A 20,586-nucleotide genomic window follows, 5' to 3' on the forward strand; every position below is an offset into this window, starting at 1 on the left:
GATGTGCAAAAGCTCAGGGGCAGATCTGTGGCCTGAGAGTTCCAGGCTCTTGTTTTATATCTCTTCTCTCCTTCCCAGGACATCTCTTAAGGCCCCCTTTCACTTTAAATCTACAAGAGGATAGTTTTGCTATTCCTAACTCACCTCTTATTTTTCACCCATCTCTCTGGATGTTAAGTACTCCACTTGCTCCGTACCACAAAGCTATGGGCTGAAATCATACAACATGCATGCAGCTAGGGAAGGCTTCCCAGATGATTCCATTCAATTCACCCCAGGTCTTCCTGACTTTGCCATTCCTCTCCTTTTCTCATTTGCCTTGCAGATTGAGGTGGAAAAACCAAGGTAATTTATCACATTGACATAGATGTGCTTAGACTGTTCATGCCCAATCAGGCAGAGTATGAAAAAGAAAAAGAAAGATTCTCATCTCATTGGAGGATAGAAACCCCAATCGCATGCTCGCAAACAAGCCAGGGGCCTCCCTGACCTAAATTCTCAAACCAAAAAAGGAACTATCACACCTTTGAGCTGCCCAGCCTAGAATGAAAGGAAAATGCCTTGTTTGTCTCTTTTTTCCTGCAGAAAGCATATGTCATTCCTAAGACATATGAAGGTAGGCAAAATGCCTCTCAGTAGATTTCTGACCTGGGTGTGCTGGGCAGCTGTACACCACTTCAGCCTCTACTTCTGCGTGGCCTTCAGGAATTCCCTTTACAGTCAGATGGGGTAAAAGCAAGCCTGATGAGCACTGACTTCCTGCGAGGTTTCACAATCTCTGCTGCTCGTCCTGCCCATTTTTTTACCCCAGCAAGTCAACTTGTCACCCAGAGGGCTCAGGACAACTCACTGCAGAGCTTCCTGACCCATGGGCCCAGCATCTCGTGTCACCAGTCATGCTGAAGCTCTTGGTAAAAGCTATTTACCATTCTCCCCGTTCTCGTGTCTGGGCACCAGCCCCTCTGGGGCTGTCCTCGAGTCACGAATGTTCTGCTTTCAACATTGTGTTGTTAAACCGGAGATTAAAATAACGGCAATCTAAGTTAAGCAGTTGAATCTGGACAGTGCGCACCCTCCCCTGTCTCTGTCACCTCACAGGTGCCGCGCCCCTCCTGGGCCGTTACCGCCGCCCCTCCGGGCTCGCGCGCTCCCGGCGCGTCACGTGGCGCAGCTCGCGGGGCCGCGCCCGCTCCTAGCCCCAGAGCGCGATTCGAGCGGAGAGCGACACGTCACGTGCGCATGTCACGTGACACCGTCCCGGGCCGATGAGGTCATGCCGCGGTCACGTGAGTGGTGCCTACGCGCAGTGGGGCCGGGTGCGGATGGCGGACGCGGAGGCCGAGGCGGCGGCGCGGCCCGAGGTGCCGCGGGTGGTGCCGGCGCTCCGCACCCGCCTTTGGCAGTTGCAGGCGGAGCTGCGCGAGCAGGAGGTGTCGGAGGCCTCGTCCCGGGCCTACTGCCGGGGCTTCTGCCAGGTAGGGGCCGAGCGGGGCGGGCCGCGGCCTGGGCTACAGGCCGGGTGCGGCCGGCGGGGATGCGGCCGGGGCAGGCCCGGAGGTCCCATCTCGGGGACTCCACTCGCTCCTCTGGAGCTTGCGTAGCGCAGGGCTCGCGACACCGTGCGGGGCTGCTGAGCGGGGTCGTGCACGCCCTGCCGAGGGCCCCCCGTGGGCCACCAACCCGGGGCCTTTGGCCTTTGGCAGCGCTTCGGGCCGGGACATGCAGTGGCCGTCGATATGCGGTGGCTCTCGGGAGGGTCTTTGGGGCGGGCGGGCCGCACCGCATTTTCTCGGTGTGGTCTTGGCTCGGTTCCGAGACCTCCGCTTCTCTGTGCTTCACTTGCCTCGGGATCAAATCTCTGCGTTCCACCTTGGTTAAGATCTGCCGTCGGGTAAGCAGTGCTTGCTTGGTGAGGGCCTGCTGTTACCTTAAATCACTGAATGAGCTGTGGTTCGGGGGTCTTGTCTGAATACTTGCTTAATGCAACACAGGCTAAGATCAGCATTTTCTGAATCGAGACCTTAACTTCCTATAGAAGAGATGAACTTGATTAAAGCCACACTATTAGAGATAGTTTATTCTTAAATAAGTTAGTGGTTAATTAATTTTTGCTTCCTCTACATCATCATTTACTGTGAACTCTAAGGTTGAAAAATTGTTAGGTTGCTAGGTTGGAGAGTTGTCTCTGTTGAGTCTGAAGAGACTGTGCGTTTTAAAGTAAAAAATTAAAAGCTTGTTTTCTGAGCTAGTATAATGACACCTCAGCAGATAAAGTCATAGTATTTGACTGGAGAATGGCAAAATCAGAGAAAAAAGTCTACTGGTATGTTACAGATTATGTAGAAGTGGTGTTACCCTTCACAGTCTTCCATTTTGCATCCACAGGTTGTGTGCTTTGCCATACCATTCTAGGAGGATGTTTAGCTCATCACTTATTGAAACAACAGAATAAGTGTATTTATTAGGTTTCAAAACTCTTGCTTCTCAAACTGCAGGGTGCTGCTGCATACTGCTGTATGTGTCCCAAGTTCAGCATACAGTGAAGATGTGTGACCTTGCACTGACACGGAGCCCAGTACAATGTGTGTGACTCTTTCCATGTTTCAGGTTTTGCTGAAATTGTTCCCAGTGTTGTTTATTGCATCGGAACATTGACATAAATACTAAGCTAACGCTTAGGAGTGGTTGTCAAGATGATCAGTGTATGTACATGTCCAGTTGCCCAGGTTAATTTGGTACAGAAGAAGCTTTGGAGGTACTTGATTGGTAGAGTTTGGTGAAAGATAGTTCTATTACCTAAAAAAAAGGCAAACAAAAAGGCAAACAACCCTAAACCCTGTCCCACAAAAAACATAGCTCTCTAGGTCCTTGTGCTGCTATTGTAGTCTCATTTAGAACACTATGATAGCACAGATAAAAATGAAAAAGATTGTTATTGGTTTACCATCAGTCTTGGAGCGTGGGTTGTCATGCCCATACACCAGGAGATACCATGGGAAACATGGAACTGCTGGTCTGTCCTTCAGCAACTTCAACAGGGGATGAATTTGTGATGTCATTGAGCATTTAGACTACTGTGAGTAGAATGTAATTTTACATCTTGGTTTCTCCTTCTGACTGGGAATGTTTGTGACAATTTAATAATTTCAGTCTGCCCCTAAGTGAAATTTAGAAGGCTCAGCTTAGTTTTATGTTTATGACTTAGAGACTACCGCTGATGTCTTCTCATAAGCCTGTTAAACTACAGCAGAATGTGCCTAGAGAGAAGCTGAATTTAGCTGGGCTTGAATTTGGGTTTGGAAGGTAGATGACGTAAGTGGAACTGAAATGTTTTAAGTTTCCCATCCTGTGAGTACAGCTGAGGAAGGGACCTGATAGTGCTCAGTTTTGCTGTGAAAATTACCATGGCTGTCAGACACAGAAAACTGTGAACCAAATCAGTAACTTTTCTATGCTTTGAGCTATATGGATGCTCATTTACTACATATAAACTTGTGCTGCTCTGTGCAGCTTTCCAGTAGCTTTTCCTGGGAATGATGATGGATGACACAATTTCCTTGAAGATCCCTATTTTTGAGCAGGGGAGTAGGACTATTGTCCAGAGTAATGCAACAAAGAAACTTTCAAAGCCTATATAATGGGTTGACTCAGCAGCTTTATGTTGTATAGGCATATATGCTTTGCACATTCACCTTGGGAAAAACACATCTGTTGGTGAGCTCAGTATGTACCCAAACAGCCAGCTTAGGACGACTAGGAGGGTGTTTGAGGCTGTGCAATCACAGATATGAAGAACATTTATCAGTGAAGCATAGGTTGTAGGACATTAAAACATGGCATCTGCAGTTGGCTTTCTGAAATTTTTAAAGGTGGTGCATTGAAGACTGTTGATTGCAACTGGATATGCTTAAGAAGAGAAGGAAGTGTTTTTCTTAAACAGAGGCTTAAAGCTGTAATAGCAGGTCAGGAAAATTGGAGATCTTCGTCTTTAAATTGGGTCTGAGCAAAAAAATGATGCTTTGAGGAAATGCAGCAAAGCAGGTGCACCAGCATTTGTGGAACATGAGAATCTGTGCAGTGCTGAGGGCCTAGGCTGGTCTGTAGGTTACGTATTAGGTAGATGTGGTCTCTGCACTTCTCAACCCAGTTTTCAATCAGATGTGTCATTGGAGTCAAAGAGGAGGACAGGATGAAGTGTGATGAAGTGTAAATGGGCATGTGTTAACTAGACTTTAAATATTTGAATACTCTCTTCAGGCAACTGGACTGTAAGGTAGTAATTGCCTCTAAATTATTGCTTGACTATTCCTTAAACATGTAGATTATCTAATTCTGACATATTAATAATTTTTCAATTATATATTTTATACGGACTGCCAGGAGAAATCTCTAGTGGGTTACTAAACTAATGTTGCTTCTGAAAGAGCAGAAGAGCTTTGAAGAGCCTCTAATACAAATACTGCATTTGTCTTGTCAGTATGCTAATGGCAGTATTTTCAAAACTACAGATCCTTGAAGTTCAAGCTATTAATAAGTCTGTGGCCTTGAATCTGTGTTGTACACTGAAACCATTGTTTATGTATTTAGGGAGAAGTTTCTCATAAATAGTTACTCAGTGAATTACTAATGTTAGCTTTAAGACTTTAATCCCGGTGCTGTGATTGCACTTGAGTAAGGGTGCAGTGTTTTCTAGTACATTTATTTAATCTTAGGAAATATTTTGCAGTGTTTTATCTTTTACACAGACCAAGTAGTTTATGATCAAAGTGTCTGTCAAGATAATTGAGCACTGAATTTGACTTTTTAAATAGATTGGTTTTAATGGATGTACTTTTAGGTAAGTGCAGATACTTGTAAGTTTGATCTTTTCCTGTAGTTGCTATAATGGTAGTGTTACTGCTGGGTTTACCAAACAACTGATTTATGATAGTCATCAGTTGAGCATCTCTGGGGAATTAAAGCTTGACAGCCTTTGAATGTCATATAATGCTATAAAGCCATATATGATTTGAGTTATATTATCAAATCCTTCATTAGTCTGTTAGATAAGCATGATGACTGGTATTACTAGTCATTTGCTTCTGCACTAATTATCTTTGTGCTGTGTTTAAGGAAAATCTGCCTTTCCCCCACCCTCCTTATGTCTTTATTAATATTGTGTGGGGTTTTTGGAAAGTTTGTGGCTTCCATTCACCCAGGAGTTATATTACCTAATTCTTGGAGAACAGTCCACAAAGCATATTGATTTTTACTGATTCTTAGATGGTATTTTTAATAGATTTTTTTTTTCTTAAATATAACACATGATTGTGCTGGCCTAGTGGATATCTGCATTGTTTTTAGGCTAAGACTAGTATTGTATAGTTAGATTACTGACATAACACCAGATAGGCTATAAAATAGCATCTAACTGACCACTTATTTTTTTCTGTGCTGGAAGGTAGGTTTTGTCTTAGAAGTTTCTAGCCATTATAATGACTGCACTTGGTTTTATTAAGCTCATAGTAGGGCTTGTTCAGTAATGTCCTCCATCCAGTCACCATCTGATATGATCATGTTTTTGTTTAAGGTGTTAAAATAAATTTGTTGTATCAGAGTCTCAGCTTTAAGTGATTTGAAAACTGATATGACCATCACACTCCTCTTAGGACAATTTAGCTTGTATTGGACTGTAGGGCAGATCACTCTGAACTTTTTTCCCATGCAGTCTTGTCCCTAAGGGTTCCAAAAAGTACAGTCTCTTTCATTCATTTTTTTTTATTATCTTTGCAGCTGACCTTAATCAAGATTAGTACCTTTTTTGGTCTAGGGAGGGTACCACATGGGAAGAGGGTAAGAACTGGTAAGAACAGGAGCATCACTGCTCTGAAGGTGTAAGGGAAGGGCTGTTATTTGTGAAGCAAGCTGTCAGTAGAGCTGAGGTGTCCTCAACTCAGTGCCATACTTGTTCTCAAATTGTACTTCATAGCCTGTCAGAGCATAGCATGGGAGTGGAGGTAAGTTTTTAAGAAGTTGGGAGATACTTCTGTAGTCACTGTGCTGATGTGATTTCTCTTAAACTGGCTAGATTTTACATTGCTGCTTCAGTACTGTGCCTGGATAATGTGGGATTGCTATGGTCAAGGAGTAAAATTTAGGGTAATTTTACCTTTTAAAAATGACTGTGTAATGGTCTGGTCTGGGTTTTGTATCTCCTTCTGATGGCTTCATGTTTGCCGTGTGAGTAATGTATGTATCTTTAAAATACTACATCTGGAGTAATGTTCTTAATCTTGAACTTCTTCCTATTTTTCTGTATTCTCACTAGTAATGAAGATTCTAGTGTTAATTATGTGTTTCTGTTTCCATGGTAGTTGTACAAAAGGAGCTGAGTGCAGAACTTCTCCCTCAGTTTTTAACTTAACAGTTCACATTTCTGCCAGTTGCATCTAGCTTTCTCCCCAGTAGAAACTCTGATAACTTTATCAAAATAATAAAATAAATAAAAATATATTTGAAAAAAGGAAGAACTTCAGTTGAGGTGAAAAGCTGCCACTTTAAATTCTCCTTCAGGGTAAAAATTCTCACTTCCAGAATTCTTCCACTGTATGTGTTTGATATTGCATATTGATATTTGTTTTTTAAACTAAAGTGTGCTATGAGAACTTCTAATGATAACTCATTTTCTTTCAGACACTACTCCAGTATGCTGGCAGTCGGGGTGCATCAGAACATATTTTACCTTTTTTGGAAGTGTATCGAATCTCCATCCAAAGCTTTGCTAATGCAAGACCTTACTTGACTACAGAATGTGAAGATGTTCTTTTGGTACTTGGCAGGCTAGTGCTGTAAGTTTTGAGTTGGTATATTAATTTATTCTTTTTTTAAAAGAACTGTAGTTTTTAAATTAAAGGGCAAGTTGTTGAAATAAGTTTAATGTTAAAGCTGAAATAAGTTTAAGTTTAATACTTGATTTGACAACTGTGCTTGTGATTTATTATCTAGTAAATGTTTTTAGTACATTTTTTATCATACCACAAAATGTACTTGAGCATTTAATTAGTTAACATGAACAAGTTCTAAGGCTTTGTTCTTCCATATTTTAATGATCACATAGATATTAGGAAGGCTCTGTTCTTTCTTAGAACATTCTGAAAGTTACTATTTTCTGTAGAAAAAGCTTAATGTAGTGCTTATTAATTAGAAGTTTTAATATTAGACCTTCGTACATGGATTAATAAATATGTATCCTTTGCAATTTCATGTGTCCAGTCCCCTTTAGCACAGGGGCATTCTGAACGTGTCCATTGCTGAAAAGGACAAGCTGGTTTGTGTTCATGGCAGTCTGGGTTGCGCTGTAGGATAGCAAAGCAGACTATAGGATTTCAGTCTGAGCTCTTTGACAAATGTGGGTAGACAGGACTTAAAGTACAGGAATTCCTGGAACAGAATAGAGAACCATTTTACAGTTCATCAGCTGAGTTTGGATAACTTGTAGTTCCTCAAAGTATGTTTTAAGTGCAAAGCAGATATTTGTAATTGAAGAGTGTAGCCTGAGGGCTTCCACATGCACTGGACTATAATCAGTTACTACCTGAGAAGGATAAGACTACATGCTGGTCATTGTGATGTGCTGGTCATTCATTGCTAGTAAGGTTTCATTCGAGGAGATAGGATGAAGATCTAGAACTCTGAATATGAAGATCATCACAGAAAATAAAAGCGATTCTGTGACAGTTTTTTAGTGAGCTGTTTTTTCTGTTATCAGCCTCTTGCTTGCTTTGTGGTCTGAACTCAAGTATTCTTTTCAAGAAGGATTTTTGCAGTGAGCTCCTTGGTCAGATGCTTTATTTGTAATGGACTAACTTGCAATATAAATCAACAACTCAGAACCAGAAAGCTCCATATGATGCTGTGAATTTTTTTTTTTTTTTTAGTTATGAGAAATATGTGAACTGTGAGTGGTTTGGGGGTTTTTTAAACCTTCTGTCGAGAAGGGGAAAACATGTGAAATCTGGAAAAGTGTGTCTTAATGTCTTAATATGAAAACTTAGGACTTTAACTACTGAATCATTTACTTGGTACATAATACACGTATTTTTGGCAAAATATCTATATTGCTTTTGCAGACTGTCCCTTTATGGATAGAGTATTCTTGTCTTCATCATACTATTGTTAATTAGCTTGTGTATTCTGTTTTCTTCTCATATCACTTTAAAAGTTTGTCCTTTAGTATATGTGCAGGTCATCTGTACCTGGGGTACCTTTTATATATTTTGCCACTGTTACTTTGGGGCATAAATCCCAATTCTGTATAAAAATTGCTTTTCTCTTGTTTAGAAAGATTGGAATATTCTGCTTCTGTTTATATGGTTTCTTTCAGCTTTCAGTGTGAGGACTTTGTTTGCTGTTACTTGTATATTCAGAAAACCTTGTGGAGGAGGACAGTAGAGAGATTGACTCGCTGGAATCTCCCCTATTCTTGTGATGATTACATTTGAAAGGAATCTAAAGAATGAGAAATACAAGGAGTGAGGTTGAAGATAGGGTGAGGTAAATGGCTTCTCTAAATTGACTCTCACATGTTTTTCTTTTCCATAAGAGTTTCCAAGGGAGGGACAGAGAAGTTAGAGCAGGGAATTAAACATAAAAATTAAGTTCCATGAGAGAAGAAGACTGGTTAGGGACATGAAAGCGTACTGTTTCCGTGTAACTGTGGTTTTGGGGGAGACAGTTGGGTTATGCAGCAGCTGTTGTAGACACTTGTGCATTTCAGACTTGCACCTTGATGAGAAATGAAACAAACAAGCTTCCTGATTTAAAGGAGAAGTACTCCACTTCCTATTGAACTCCTCCTTCCCTTCCAACATTCTTCCTGGAGAAGAGGGAAAGAACTTCCTGCTTCTGACATCCTTCTCAGCAGTGTGAGCCAGTAACAGCAAAACTCAGTATACTGTGGCTTTCCCTGCTGCCTGCCCAGGTCCATTGTGCATTCACAGTACATCTGATGTGATGTAAGGACAGTACCCCCCCCCCAGGAAACATGTTGCTGATGCAGTGTGAGACCTCGTTGGTCCACTGTCTAACCTTAGGAAAAAAAGGGGAAGTTGCTCTTGTAGATTACAGATTTGACAAATGATTAGGGTGGGGGGATGGGGACAGGAATCTTTTTCTTGAATGTGACTGGGAAGGTAGCTGACTATCGTCATGAGTCTCAGGAGGCCCTTGAAGCTGATTGTTCACTCAAGGTTCTGTGCTTTATTTCTGAGGATGCTATGTGAGGATCAAGGTGTCATTCATGTTACCATCAGTGTGAAAATTTTCCTTCCATCTGAAAATGCTTTATATGGTTCCGAGGTTAGTAGATTCAAGCTAAAAGCATAGAAAGAATTGTTCATAATTCACAATGTATTTGCCAGTAGCTAAGATTTGACTGCTTTCTACTTTCTCCTGTGTGCTGTGATGGCACTGAATTGAAAGGGAGTTTACCATTTTTACAACTTTGAGAAGCTGCTTATATGCTTTTTCAACCATATAAAGGGAAAAGAGATCTGAATGTCATCTGATTTAAGCAGCAAAACTGGATCGAAACAATAAGACCAGTCTGCCTGAAGCTTGCAGCTCTGTCTCACCTACTGGTCCTATCTATGGAGTCTAACAGATGTCACTTCTGGGAAGAGTGTGCTTGCTTACCATAGCACCTCTGTGAGCAAGCACATGTGACAGTTAGCTGTTTGTCTGTCTAGCAAAGTAGTTCTCAATCTAATAAACTGCTGCAGTTTGATTCAGTAGCTTGCATTTACTACTCTGCTGTTTATCATTGAGCTAATTCAACTCTTAACAAAGACAGGATAATTCCTGGCAATAAGTGAACTATTCCTGTTGATCATCCAAGGTATAATTAGTCATCTTTGTGATTCTAAGAAGATTAGGATAGAAAAAGTGTTCTAATACAATCTAATGATGAACACAGTTCTAAAGGCTTTTAAAAATTAATTAAAAAAATTTCTGGGAATGAGGTATAAAGTGATTACAGAAAAATTTTATGCAAATAATTTCTACCTAGAGTTATTTCTTCTGAAGTAAAGAAATTCAAATCTGGGAGATCTTTTCCTGAAAGATATTTTCAAGTTGAGTGTTTAAGATGAATAATTTTTTTAAAAATAATTTTAATAATTTAAACATCCAAGCCCCCATTACAGTTTATTTGCAAAATTTGTAATTAAAGTTTGGAATTCAGTTTTGTATAGGTAGGCATTGTGGTGGTACTGATCATGGCCAGGCTTCGCGAACGAAGATTTGGGGAGGACTCTACCCACGTTTGTTACAAGCGCGCTGGTGACTGAAAAGGCCAATACAAGACAGGCACGTCCGGCTGCAAAAGGCACAGCAGAAAGACTCCTTAGGTGGTATATTCTCCAGGGCATGATTCTTTCTGCGTTGTCTTTTCTCCTCAAGGGTGATCCTGCGTGCGTTCTCAAAGGCATCAGCAACGTTATAGATGGTGTGTCTGCAGACCTCCCGATTGGAGGCCAGAGTAGATCAGTTATGTTGGTCAATATGGCCAAGGCTGAGATGTTGTTTCAGGGAATCCTTGTATCTTCTCTTCGTGGCTCCTCTCCTGCAGCAGCCGGTGGCAAGTTCACCATAAAGCAGGATCTTAGGGAGGCAGTGGTCCTTCATCCTGGAGATGTGCCCTGCCCAACGCAACTGTGTTCTCAGCAACATGGCCTCAATACTTGTGACTGCTGCTTGTTCTAGAACAGATGGATTGGTCACATAATCTGACCAGTGGATGTTTAGGATTGTGCAGAGGCAGCGTTGATGGAAGCATTCTAGGAGTCGCAGGTGGTGGCAGTAGATGACCAATGATTCAGATCCATATAAGAGAGTAGACAGCACAATGGCTCTGTAAACACTGATCTTTGTACTTTTCTTCAAGTGTTTATTTTGCCAAACTCTTTTATGAAGCTTCCCAAAGGTACTATATGCCTTTGCCAACCTGTTGTCTATCTCTCAGTCATCTTTTCACTGTCCAAGTAGCACCTTAACAGTTAAGTATAGAAAACTGATGAGTAAACACTGGCTTTATAATTTTGTTTAAGTCTGTTATTTTATATAACCAATATCATATATATGAAAAACTAATATTCTAGAAAAAGTAATTCCAGGAATTAAGAGAGTGGAAGTAGGTGGGATTGGTTGACCAAGTTTGAAAGTGAGGTGTGCATCAAAAGACTTTTCACAAGGACATTGACTGTGAAGTTTGCAAATGTTGTACTGGGTGTAAAAAATCTTTGTATGACTTGCATGAAAACTGGACACATACCTAGTGATTTTCTTATTTTGTTTTTTTTTGTTTTAGTTCAGAAGTTTTTAATGTTAAAATAGAGTTCAAGTGCTGTGAGACTTTGTAAAGTTGGTTTTGATAGTGAATTAGCTTGTATTACCAAGCTTGAGTACTAGGCAAAAGAAAGTCCTGATTATTTTATTAAATTGAGACCTATGACAGTTGGAATATCTGGTGATCCTCTTACCAACTTTTTCATCAGCATAGTAATGCCTGAGATTTTTGTGAAAAATGAGGGAATGACAGTGATGAAGGCTGTGTATTTTCTGCCAGTCTAATAAAAGTGTTTAGAGCTTTTGCAGGTCTAAACTTCTATTTATAGGGAAAGGATTGGGCAGTGAATTCAAACTTCTGAGATGTGAAAAGGATGGCCAGATATTCAGTATTTGTCCATTTGGTGTTGTTTGTGTGTGTGTGTGTGTGTGTAGGTATATGTGTGCTGAATCTGGCTGAAAACTGATAAGGCATAGCGTTTGGCAGGTTATTAGTCAATGTATCTATCAGGTCAGAAGGAAGAAGGAAAGTCATTCTTTGTGGGTACTAAGCAGCTTTGAAACTCGTGTTTGCTTTATGGCCATCTGTTCCACTTCCCCAAGCTCAGCTCTTCTGTCTATCTATGGTAAGATTGAATGTGTTACCTTGTCATTCTTCTATTTAATACTAGGGAAAGGAGATTTTAAAGAAAAAGTAGCATGAGTTGGATCTATCTAATAGTGTAGGTGTAGCTTATCGCAATAATTCGATGCATTTGTTATGTGTGGAATCTTAGACCAGTTTTCTTTCCTTATATTTTATGATTTATGAAAATACTTTTGCTGTGTGCAAATCATGTGAATCTCTAGACAGAGTGTCATAGTTAACACTTCTAGTTGGATTGGGTGTCCTGGTAACAGAGAAAAGGGGTGGAGATTTTAGCGCTGTGTGGGTGTGACCACGGTGCTTATTCGATTCCACCCACGCCATCGCTGGGGACATGGTTTCGCAGGAAAAGCCGAGCGCCGGAAATCGGAAGTTTGCCATCTTGCCTCGCTCGACAGAGCGGAGTGGACTGTGGCCTTAAAACCGCGGCGACCTTGTTCCCTTCTGCTGCCCGCTGGCTCTCCCTCCGGTTTTCCCTCCTTAGCGCGACTACGGAACTGTGGTGCTGAAATGGACAGCTCCGAGGCGTGGCTGAACCAGGAGGGCTGGGTGGTGCAGGGTCAGCATCCCGGCGCAGACGTTTTGCCCCCAACACACACCAGCGGAGCGGAGAGTGGAAGGCAAGGAGTGTAGGCAGTTTTGGAGAACTGAGCTCAGCCAGTGGCTGCGTGATCCCTGTTTGGACGAACTAGCTTCCAGGGCTTGTTTGTCCCTGCTTTCTGTTGGTTTTGGGCTGTGAGTGAGGGGGAAACGTTAAGCTACGGGAGCTCTCTTGCCCTGTTGTTTTTGTTTCCCGAATACCATGTGCTGCAGCAGTGGTAACAGTCGCCGCATTGCCTTCCTCTGGAGACCACGTGTGCGCTGCCTTCGGGAAGTGTTTTTTTTGTTCCCGATGGTGAATACCCTTTTGTGCGTAAAACACCTTCTCTTCTGTATACTTTTGCTGTTCGTACTGCTGTTGCTATTGTGCTTTTTAGTAAATTGTTATTTCAACTAATTTCTTGTCCCTTTTTTACTGAAAAGTGTGGGGGAAGGGGAGTGGCTTATTTGGAGTTTAATTTCCCTGCTGGTTTTAAAATGAGCACGTGAGGACAAATTGTTCTGTGCAGCAGTAGGGTTTTAGGTAATCCACATGTCCCATACAAGGTTAGATTAGTCCCTGTTTGAGAAAAATATAGACAACAGTCCGACCATGGCTGGTTGCAGTTCATGCCATAGGTGTTAGAATGCTCCCCCAGTTGGTATCAAAGGCTCTATAAGGAGTCTGTTTCTGTGCTGATGCTCTTCTTGACATAACTTGTCAGTCTGTTTTTTTTATGATACTATTAGGCTTCTGTTATCCAGATCCATTTCTGTGCTGGTGCATGTGTCTTCTTTCAGTCTGTTCTTTAGTTTTATTTTCTTACATATATCACTGTGGAAATGTTAAGTTAGGTGAAACTGGCTTTCATTCTCTCTCTAGGCCAAGAGACCATGCTGGAGTCCATTGAGTCTTATTCAGAACGGTTATTATGTTTTCTTTGAGAGGAAGGAGTAGAAATTCTGTGATGCTGTGTTCCTGAGCCATATTGAAGAGGCTATCTTATATAAGAGTAGCTATAATCTTAAATTAACAAGATTGTGCATAGTAAAAAAGAGCTCTCTTTCCATATGAAGAATCATGCCTGATTCTCAGTCTGTTTCTGGCCTATTAATTGATTTGCGCAGTCAAAGGTGTTTGTATTACTATCGTTTCTTATCTGAATGCTAAGTAATATGTGCCAAGTGTTATTTAATGTAACAAGAGAATGTTCAAGTAGCTTGTTTACTTGCCTTTTGCTTTTCCAGGAGTTGTTTTGAGCTACTGCTTTCAATTCCTGAAAGTGAATTGCCACATGAGGTGTGGTTAGGATTCCATCAGTCCATTCAGGTAAGTGTTCTGAGTTAATTTTTTGCATTTACATATTAAAAATAAAAATCTACTGTTCTGTTCCTTCTCTTCTATCTTTCCCCTGAATTCCAGCTGTCCTGCATTACTGTTACCTAGGTAGCAAGAATTTCTGAACAAAAGACTAACTGCCGCTACAATATTGGGAGCCTTAGGACCAACAGCAGGTTTATAACTATAGTCAATGGCAACTGCAAGAGGACCATAGCAAATCTTGATCTAGTGGTTTATGTGAGAGAAGGACTAAGTGACTGAGTTAGATGGAGTGATGTAACAGCTCTGAAGCGTAACTTTGAAGATAACAAAAGAGCTTTTGCAGAAGTCTAAGAGGCAAGTTAGTGTCTGTGCCTGATTTGAGAGGGATGGAAATAGTTGGACAGGTCTGTAGTCCAGGTGGTTCCTAGAAGTGTTTCTTCTGAGGTGTTGCTGAAACAAACTCATACTACTATGTTTCTACACTCAAATCAAGATGACTGCTGTAGACTGTGTAGAGATGTTTTCAGGGTTTTAGTCTGGAGGTAGTACCTAGCTGTCTGCAAGAACTTGTGTTCCTCATGTTGCTTAAAGACAGGAGTGGTATTGCTGTCTTCATATTGATAGACCCTTCCAGGACCAGGGACTGCTCTGTTGCTGCTGTGTTATGGCTTTAACTGTGACTGGTGAAGTTGGAAGCTAATACCAGTTATAAGTTACTGAAGTGAAGACTTTGGCAGAAAGTAGGTGGAAGTGAATTTAGACCTTGCAGCTGCCCTTGTACTTATCATAAGATCTTATACCCTTAAGACTGGGGATTTCCTTAGTCCCTGAGGCTTGGTTGCTGCTGCAGTAGCTCTGAAGATGCAGGTTCTGAAGGAGCTTCTACTTTTCTTTCACCTGCAGTCAAGGAAATAGCAGGTGTGGAAACTCTTCAGTAGACTGGAAATTAATAAACCTGTCACTTTAAACTGAGAGGAGCATTTTGGTAGAGCCACCCAGGCATGGTGTGGGTACCTTTTTATAGACAGGTTTCCTAGTCCTGGAGTTAGGTTTCTCACTTTCTATGCAAATTATTTCTCATGTGCAGTCAGTTTTTTCAGACCTTTCTGGAAAGGGGTCAGAGGCTTTGGGGATCTTGGGTGGTCTTGATCCCTCCCCTGCAGTCCCTCCCCACTTCTTGGCCTCATTCCTGCTCTTGCGTGTTGTGCTTATCTCCAGGAACTAGAACAAGGATGTTTGTCCCAGAAAAGTGCTGCCCTACCTCTGTGTGGCCCCTTCTCCAACCACATCTTGTTCTTTCTCAAGGTGTTATCAGCAATCCGTGGTTGAATCCATAGCATCCAGCTACTGGTGTTGGAGACATACACATGAGCCCCTTATCTTCTGGGATTCTACAAAGGGTGATGCAAGTCCAGATCTCTCACATCAACCTTTAGAACTAAGGCCACTGCCAGATGTAGTAATATATACTTGATTTGCGTAGTGACCTTTTGAAGCTATGACTTCCAAGTTTAGCGCTCACTTAATGTCCCTGTAGTTCAGATAGTTAGCTGATTAAACATGGTGTTCTGAAACCTTGCTGAAGAGATTTGTGGACTTTTACAAAGAGGTGCTTCTAATGAGATTTTGAAGTAGCACTCTGGCGGAAATAAGAGAATGAGAACATTTGTACTCTGTCCTGAATATAATAGGAACTTACTTGTCATCAGAGAAGGAATATGCAGTCATACAGAGAGCAAGAGAAACCTTCAGACATGAATCACTCCTAGGCTGTCTTGTAGGTTTAAAGTCTGTGACCATGTTAATGTGCAAATCTTCAGGCAAATCCAGTAGTAAGGCACTGCAAAATTATGTTAGTACTTACCCCAGACTGATGGATGTAAACGTGCTTATTGCTTTCCTATCAAAAGGGACAAATGTGGCTTCTGAGGACTATAACTCCTAATGTGGAATAGAGGTATTTTTCAGATCTGCCTGCAGTAATTGTTGCTCTGTAACAATCTACACAGGTTGTGAGAGTTGGTGAAACTTCAAATAACTTTTCATTCCAGGAGTGTGAAAGGTAAGGGCTTGCATTTCAAAGCAGCAAGGTGTGGGGACTGTCCTAGACCTGAAAGTGGAGTGTCACTGATGTCCAACTTAATATACAAAATACTATCAAAAGCTCTATTTGGTGTCCTGAAGCTGTTTGTTCTGTTATCCTAAATAACAGCAGTTATGTCCTGCAGCCCCATGAGTCCAGTTTTCCTTATCTCTAATCAAGACCAGAGGCAGCCTGTGCAAAATGAAAACAAGATGTGAGATTATATGGCAGGAGTCTTAGCATAGATTTATACAGTGGCAGCGAGCAAAAGGATGCAGATGCAGCTGGGGAAATGCTGTCAAATATGATTGAAAAGATTGGGGCAGAATTAAAACAGGGCTCTTGATACAAGTAAACTCAGTTAATCTGGGGGAGGAACTCTGTGGAGAGATACTGTGGGAATGGATATAGTCTGGTCGGTTGAGGAAGATAAAACTACACATTCAAAGATGACCTTAGTGAGAAGAGAGATATATCATTGTGATTATTGAATATGGATTGGGGCACAGGGTTCCCTTCAAGCCTTACAAAAAACCATGAATGCTTTCTTTAGAAAAGTTGTGATTTGAGGCTGATCATAAGCCAAAAACTTTTGTGATATTGTAGGAGGTGCTGATTGCTTTAAATTGCCAGGATTGAAAAATCTTGGTGTCTTCAATCACCTGTTCCAAGGATTGTCTTCTGGACATTGTCCATAGGCTCTTACTGTATTATCCTGTCCTGATTTCATCTGGAATGAAATATTTTATGTCCTGGGCCTGTTTATGGTGGTGTCCTAGCTTAATGAGATCTGTGTTCTTAAATGTTGCATTAGATTTATTCAGAGATTTTTTATGTATTCAAAATAGATTTTCACAAATATTCCTGTTAATATTAACCTTTTATTCTTCAGTAGGTCCAATAAAGTTCAGGTAAGCATCTATAAAGGAAGTGTACTGGCAGTAGTTAGTTACTTATGTATGTTGGTGAATTTCATATTTGGTATTTTGGTATTGATACCCTGAATCTCAAACACAGTGCTGACTCAGCAAATCAGTTTACTTCTATAATAAGCCCCTTCTTTCTCACCTTCTAAGGTTCTTTCAGCCCTAAAATGTGAATGATCCTTATAATTGGACTGTGACTCTGTACTGTGTCCTGAAACCCTCAGATTAGGGAAGAGATGCTGTTGGGAAGACATTGTCTGTGTTCGATGTCTGGATCACAGAATGTCATAATCTGAGGGACAGTAGTCTTTTCAGTAGTGGTACCTGACCCATGTCCAAGTTGTATGAATTTTTTATTTTTTTTTTTTGGTCAGCTACATCATTCTGGTGGTGGTGGCAGATAAGTGGGCTGCTCTGGCTGTTTCTGAGGCTTCTAATTCGTCAGTACTTTGATTGATAGTTCCACCCTTCCCCAAGGTATAACACCTGTACTGGATGCCTTTACAGAGCTCAGTAAAACTCATTGAGTTCAGTCTTCTAGGTGAAGTTTGAATGCATAGGCTCTTAAATGCTGATGGTTTTTTGGACTTAGTCTTTACCCTGATCTACTCTTGAGACTGGTAGAGGTTAATGCTCTAACATTAGTGTGAGGGAGGAGAATGCACAGTGGCAACCTGTTGTATTGAAAAGACTTAATTCTGTGTGCCATGTAGTTGGGAAAGGCCAAAAGTAGGGGTTGTCAGAATGAGCTTCTATTGATTTTGTAGGTAAGATCCAGTATCCCTTCTACCTGCACACCTGTAACTGTTTTTTTAATCCTCCAGATCTGAGGATAAAATAATATACATAGACTTCGTATAGGATCATAACTGCCACTTATGGAAATTGGACTGTGGTTAGATATTTCATGGATATAGGTTTAGATAAGTTTGTTATTTTCCACTGACATTTTTAAAGCTGTCCTGAGGCTACACTTGAGCATCTTTTGGCAGCAGCACAGACTTAAGCGCTAAGTGTATCATTCACCTGCCTGATTCTATTGGCATGCCATTTAGCTCAGTGTGAAGTGGGGAATTGATCATGCTTTAATTTTATCAAAACAAAACAAAAAACCCCACTCCTCCCTTGAGGCTCTCTCTGGTGAGTTTGGTTTACTGATCCAGCTTGCACAGGAAGCAAAGACTTGAGAAGAGGAACAGCTGTGTGAGTGTAAGGATTGCTTAAGTGATGTTCTCAAATGGTTAAACACAGCCTGAGACCTTAATGTGCTGTACCTCATGTGTCAGTCTCTCAGTGCTGTTAACTAACAGCAGTTTGAACTCTGGTCAAGAACATGTAATTCAGGGTCCAGCTGTGACCTCCAAAATGACTTTTTTTTCCCTTTGACCTTGTGAGTGACATTTCAGGCTCAAGGACAGAAATCGGTCATCATACTTTGCTATCTTTGCATCTACCAGTTAGCACCAACTCTTCTACTAATATCAGCAACTGATTTTTGGGGTAGTCTCACTGATAGCGCACTCACTAGTTTAACTTTCTTTATAGTCACTTTTAGGAGTAGCTTAGTCTTTAACATCTGGTTTCAGTTAGCAAGTATGCTAGGAGCTAAGAATTGGAGCACAGTTACAGCAGTTATCTAAAAAAAATATCAACCTTGGGGAAATATTTATAGAAAATCTTGAGTAAAACTAAGGAAGGTGAGATGGTTAAAAGTTATCAAAACTGCTTGATTGTTGCATTCAGCTATGAGACTTTTTAACTTTGGTGCCTCTTAGAAGGTGGAAGCCTGCACTATAGTTCTGCGTTTGAAAAGAACTCCTAATGTGTGCTTTTTCACTCACTTCTGATCTTAGTTTGATTTTGTTCTTGCAATCAGAGTAGTACTCGGGCAGGGCAGAAGCACTGACTTCCATTCAGTAGGTCTAGTGACTGCTTTGAATCTGTAGTCCCCTGAAGGTATCTATTGTGGCAGAGTCATGAGGTAGCTGGAGCTGGAAGGAAGCTCAGTTACCTGATCCACCTCTTCACTCAGAGTAAGGGCTGTCTTGAATCAGGTTACTTGAGTCCTGCCCCACTAAGTGTTAAGTGTCTCTAAGAAATGGAGGATGCACAAACTTCAGGTAGACCTTTCAAAGTGAGAGTATTTAAACATTGAAACATTTCTCCCACACACACTTAAAGAATTTCCCTTCATGTGACTCCCTCACTAGGAATATAATGAAGAGAAAGACAGGTCTTAGATTTTCTTCTTCAGCCTCTCTTCTGAAGTTGGTGGTCTTTGCTGGCCATGCTCCACTATGGTAAATGAGTTGTACAGAGCAAGCTGTGTATTATACTCCAGTGAAGTTTCAAAAGTGCCTAAAGGGAATAAACCCTTCATGAACCTCCTGGTTATATTCTGTTTGGGACTGTTCAGCACAGCTAACCTTGTTTGCAGTAAGGGCTCACTGCTGACCTGCAGTTAAATTACAGACCCTAGAGACCTGTGGTGCCAAACTGGAACCTAGCAAGCTGATCACTAGCCTGTACTGATACTTAGGGTTGTGTCAGGAGCAGCTCTTTGCATTTGCTTGTGTTGAGCTTCAGTGAGTCCCTGTCAGTGAAGTTCTGCAGCCTGTTGAATGTCTTAATGGCCACCCTGCCCTCCGTTGTCAGTTGCTCTCCCAGTTCTGTATGGCCTGTGGGCTGGCAGAAAATGTCTTTGTCTCATTATTCAGACAATAAAGGTGTTAAAAGTATCAGCTCACTGTTGACCCCTGAGAAGCACTACTGGGAGACAGCTGCCTGTTGGGTTTTGTACAGTTGTCACAAGTCTTCCAAGCTGAGCTGTTGAGCTGTTTTTTCACCTGCATTTTGTCCACTTTTCCTTATTTTAACAATTTGTTTTTAAAGATACTATGGGAGACTGTCAGAAGACTTTCTAAGTGTGACTAATGTAATCTGCAGCCTGTTATGACAGAAGGTGGTCAGACTGCTGGATGTGGTTTCCAGGAGAATATGACCCATATTCTTTCTGGGGACAGCTTATGCTGACTGGCCTGTAGTTCCCCAGGGTTTCTCACTCTTCGTGATTTCCTAAGTCACCAGAAACCTTCCCCCAGTGGCTGTGACCTTACAGAGCCTAGTAGAGGACTTGCAGTGACATCCATAATTTCCATTGACACCCTTGGCTTTTGTTTGGTACTATGGATGCTAATGTGATTATCTTAACATATCTGTTGTGCTGATTCATGCCTCTTCCCCGCTTCCACCTCTGCCACTGGTGACAGGGACCAGGAAGGCCAGAGTGCAGATCTTAACAGGAAGACTTGAGCAAGGTTACTGAGTACCTCAGCCTCTTCAGTGTCCTCTGTTACTTAATGTCCTGTCCTGTTGAGCTGTTCTCTCACTTTCCTTGGCTCTTCCTTTCCTCAGCAAAGTGAAGAAAACCAGATGGATGCACATGTCCTTCAGCTTGGCTTGAGAGCCTTGTATTTCCTTGAAGTCTGTGGTGTGACTAGTGTCCAGGTGTGCAAGCAGCAAGTAGTGATAATCTGAGGGCAAGCCTTAGCAGCTTCTCTGCAATATCCCACATCCAAGTCCCTCCCTCTCAAGCACCAAACCTTATGAAACCTGGAGTCTGATTAGCTGCTGAATGTGGCGAATGGTTAGATAGGACTTTAACAGTGACAACTGATAATTTGCTTTGTTTCCTTTCTCCTTTTCC

At 41.5% G+C, this 20,586-nt stretch overlaps 1 protein-coding gene across 2 annotated transcripts in view; it reads left to right on the forward strand.

Moving 5' to 3' along the window:
* Positions 1-1,322: 1,322 nt before the first annotated feature.
* Positions 1,323-20,586, forward strand: part of RLF (rearranged L-myc fusion) — a 49,027-nt gene continuing 29,763 nt past the window's right edge. Inside the window, exons 1-3 of one of the 2 annotated variants that reach the window (XM_027666533.1) lie at positions 1,323-1,475; positions 6,673-6,827; positions 13,796-13,877. In XM_027666533.1, coding sequence (XP_027522334.1) covers positions 1,323-1,475; positions 6,673-6,827; positions 13,796-13,877 — 390 coding nt within the window. Of the gene's footprint in view, positions 1,476-6,672; positions 6,828-8,362; positions 8,533-13,795; positions 13,878-20,586 lie in introns of those variants that run through there. The other variant, XM_027666534.1, reaches the window with a different exon arrangement.

The sequence above is a fragment of the Corapipo altera genome, unplaced genomic scaffold, assembly GCF_003945725.1.
Source record: "Corapipo altera isolate COAL_440 unplaced genomic scaffold, ASM394572v1 92, whole genome shotgun sequence".
In the NCBI taxonomy this organism is placed as follows: domain Eukaryota; kingdom Metazoa; phylum Chordata; class Aves; order Passeriformes; family Pipridae; genus Corapipo; species Corapipo altera.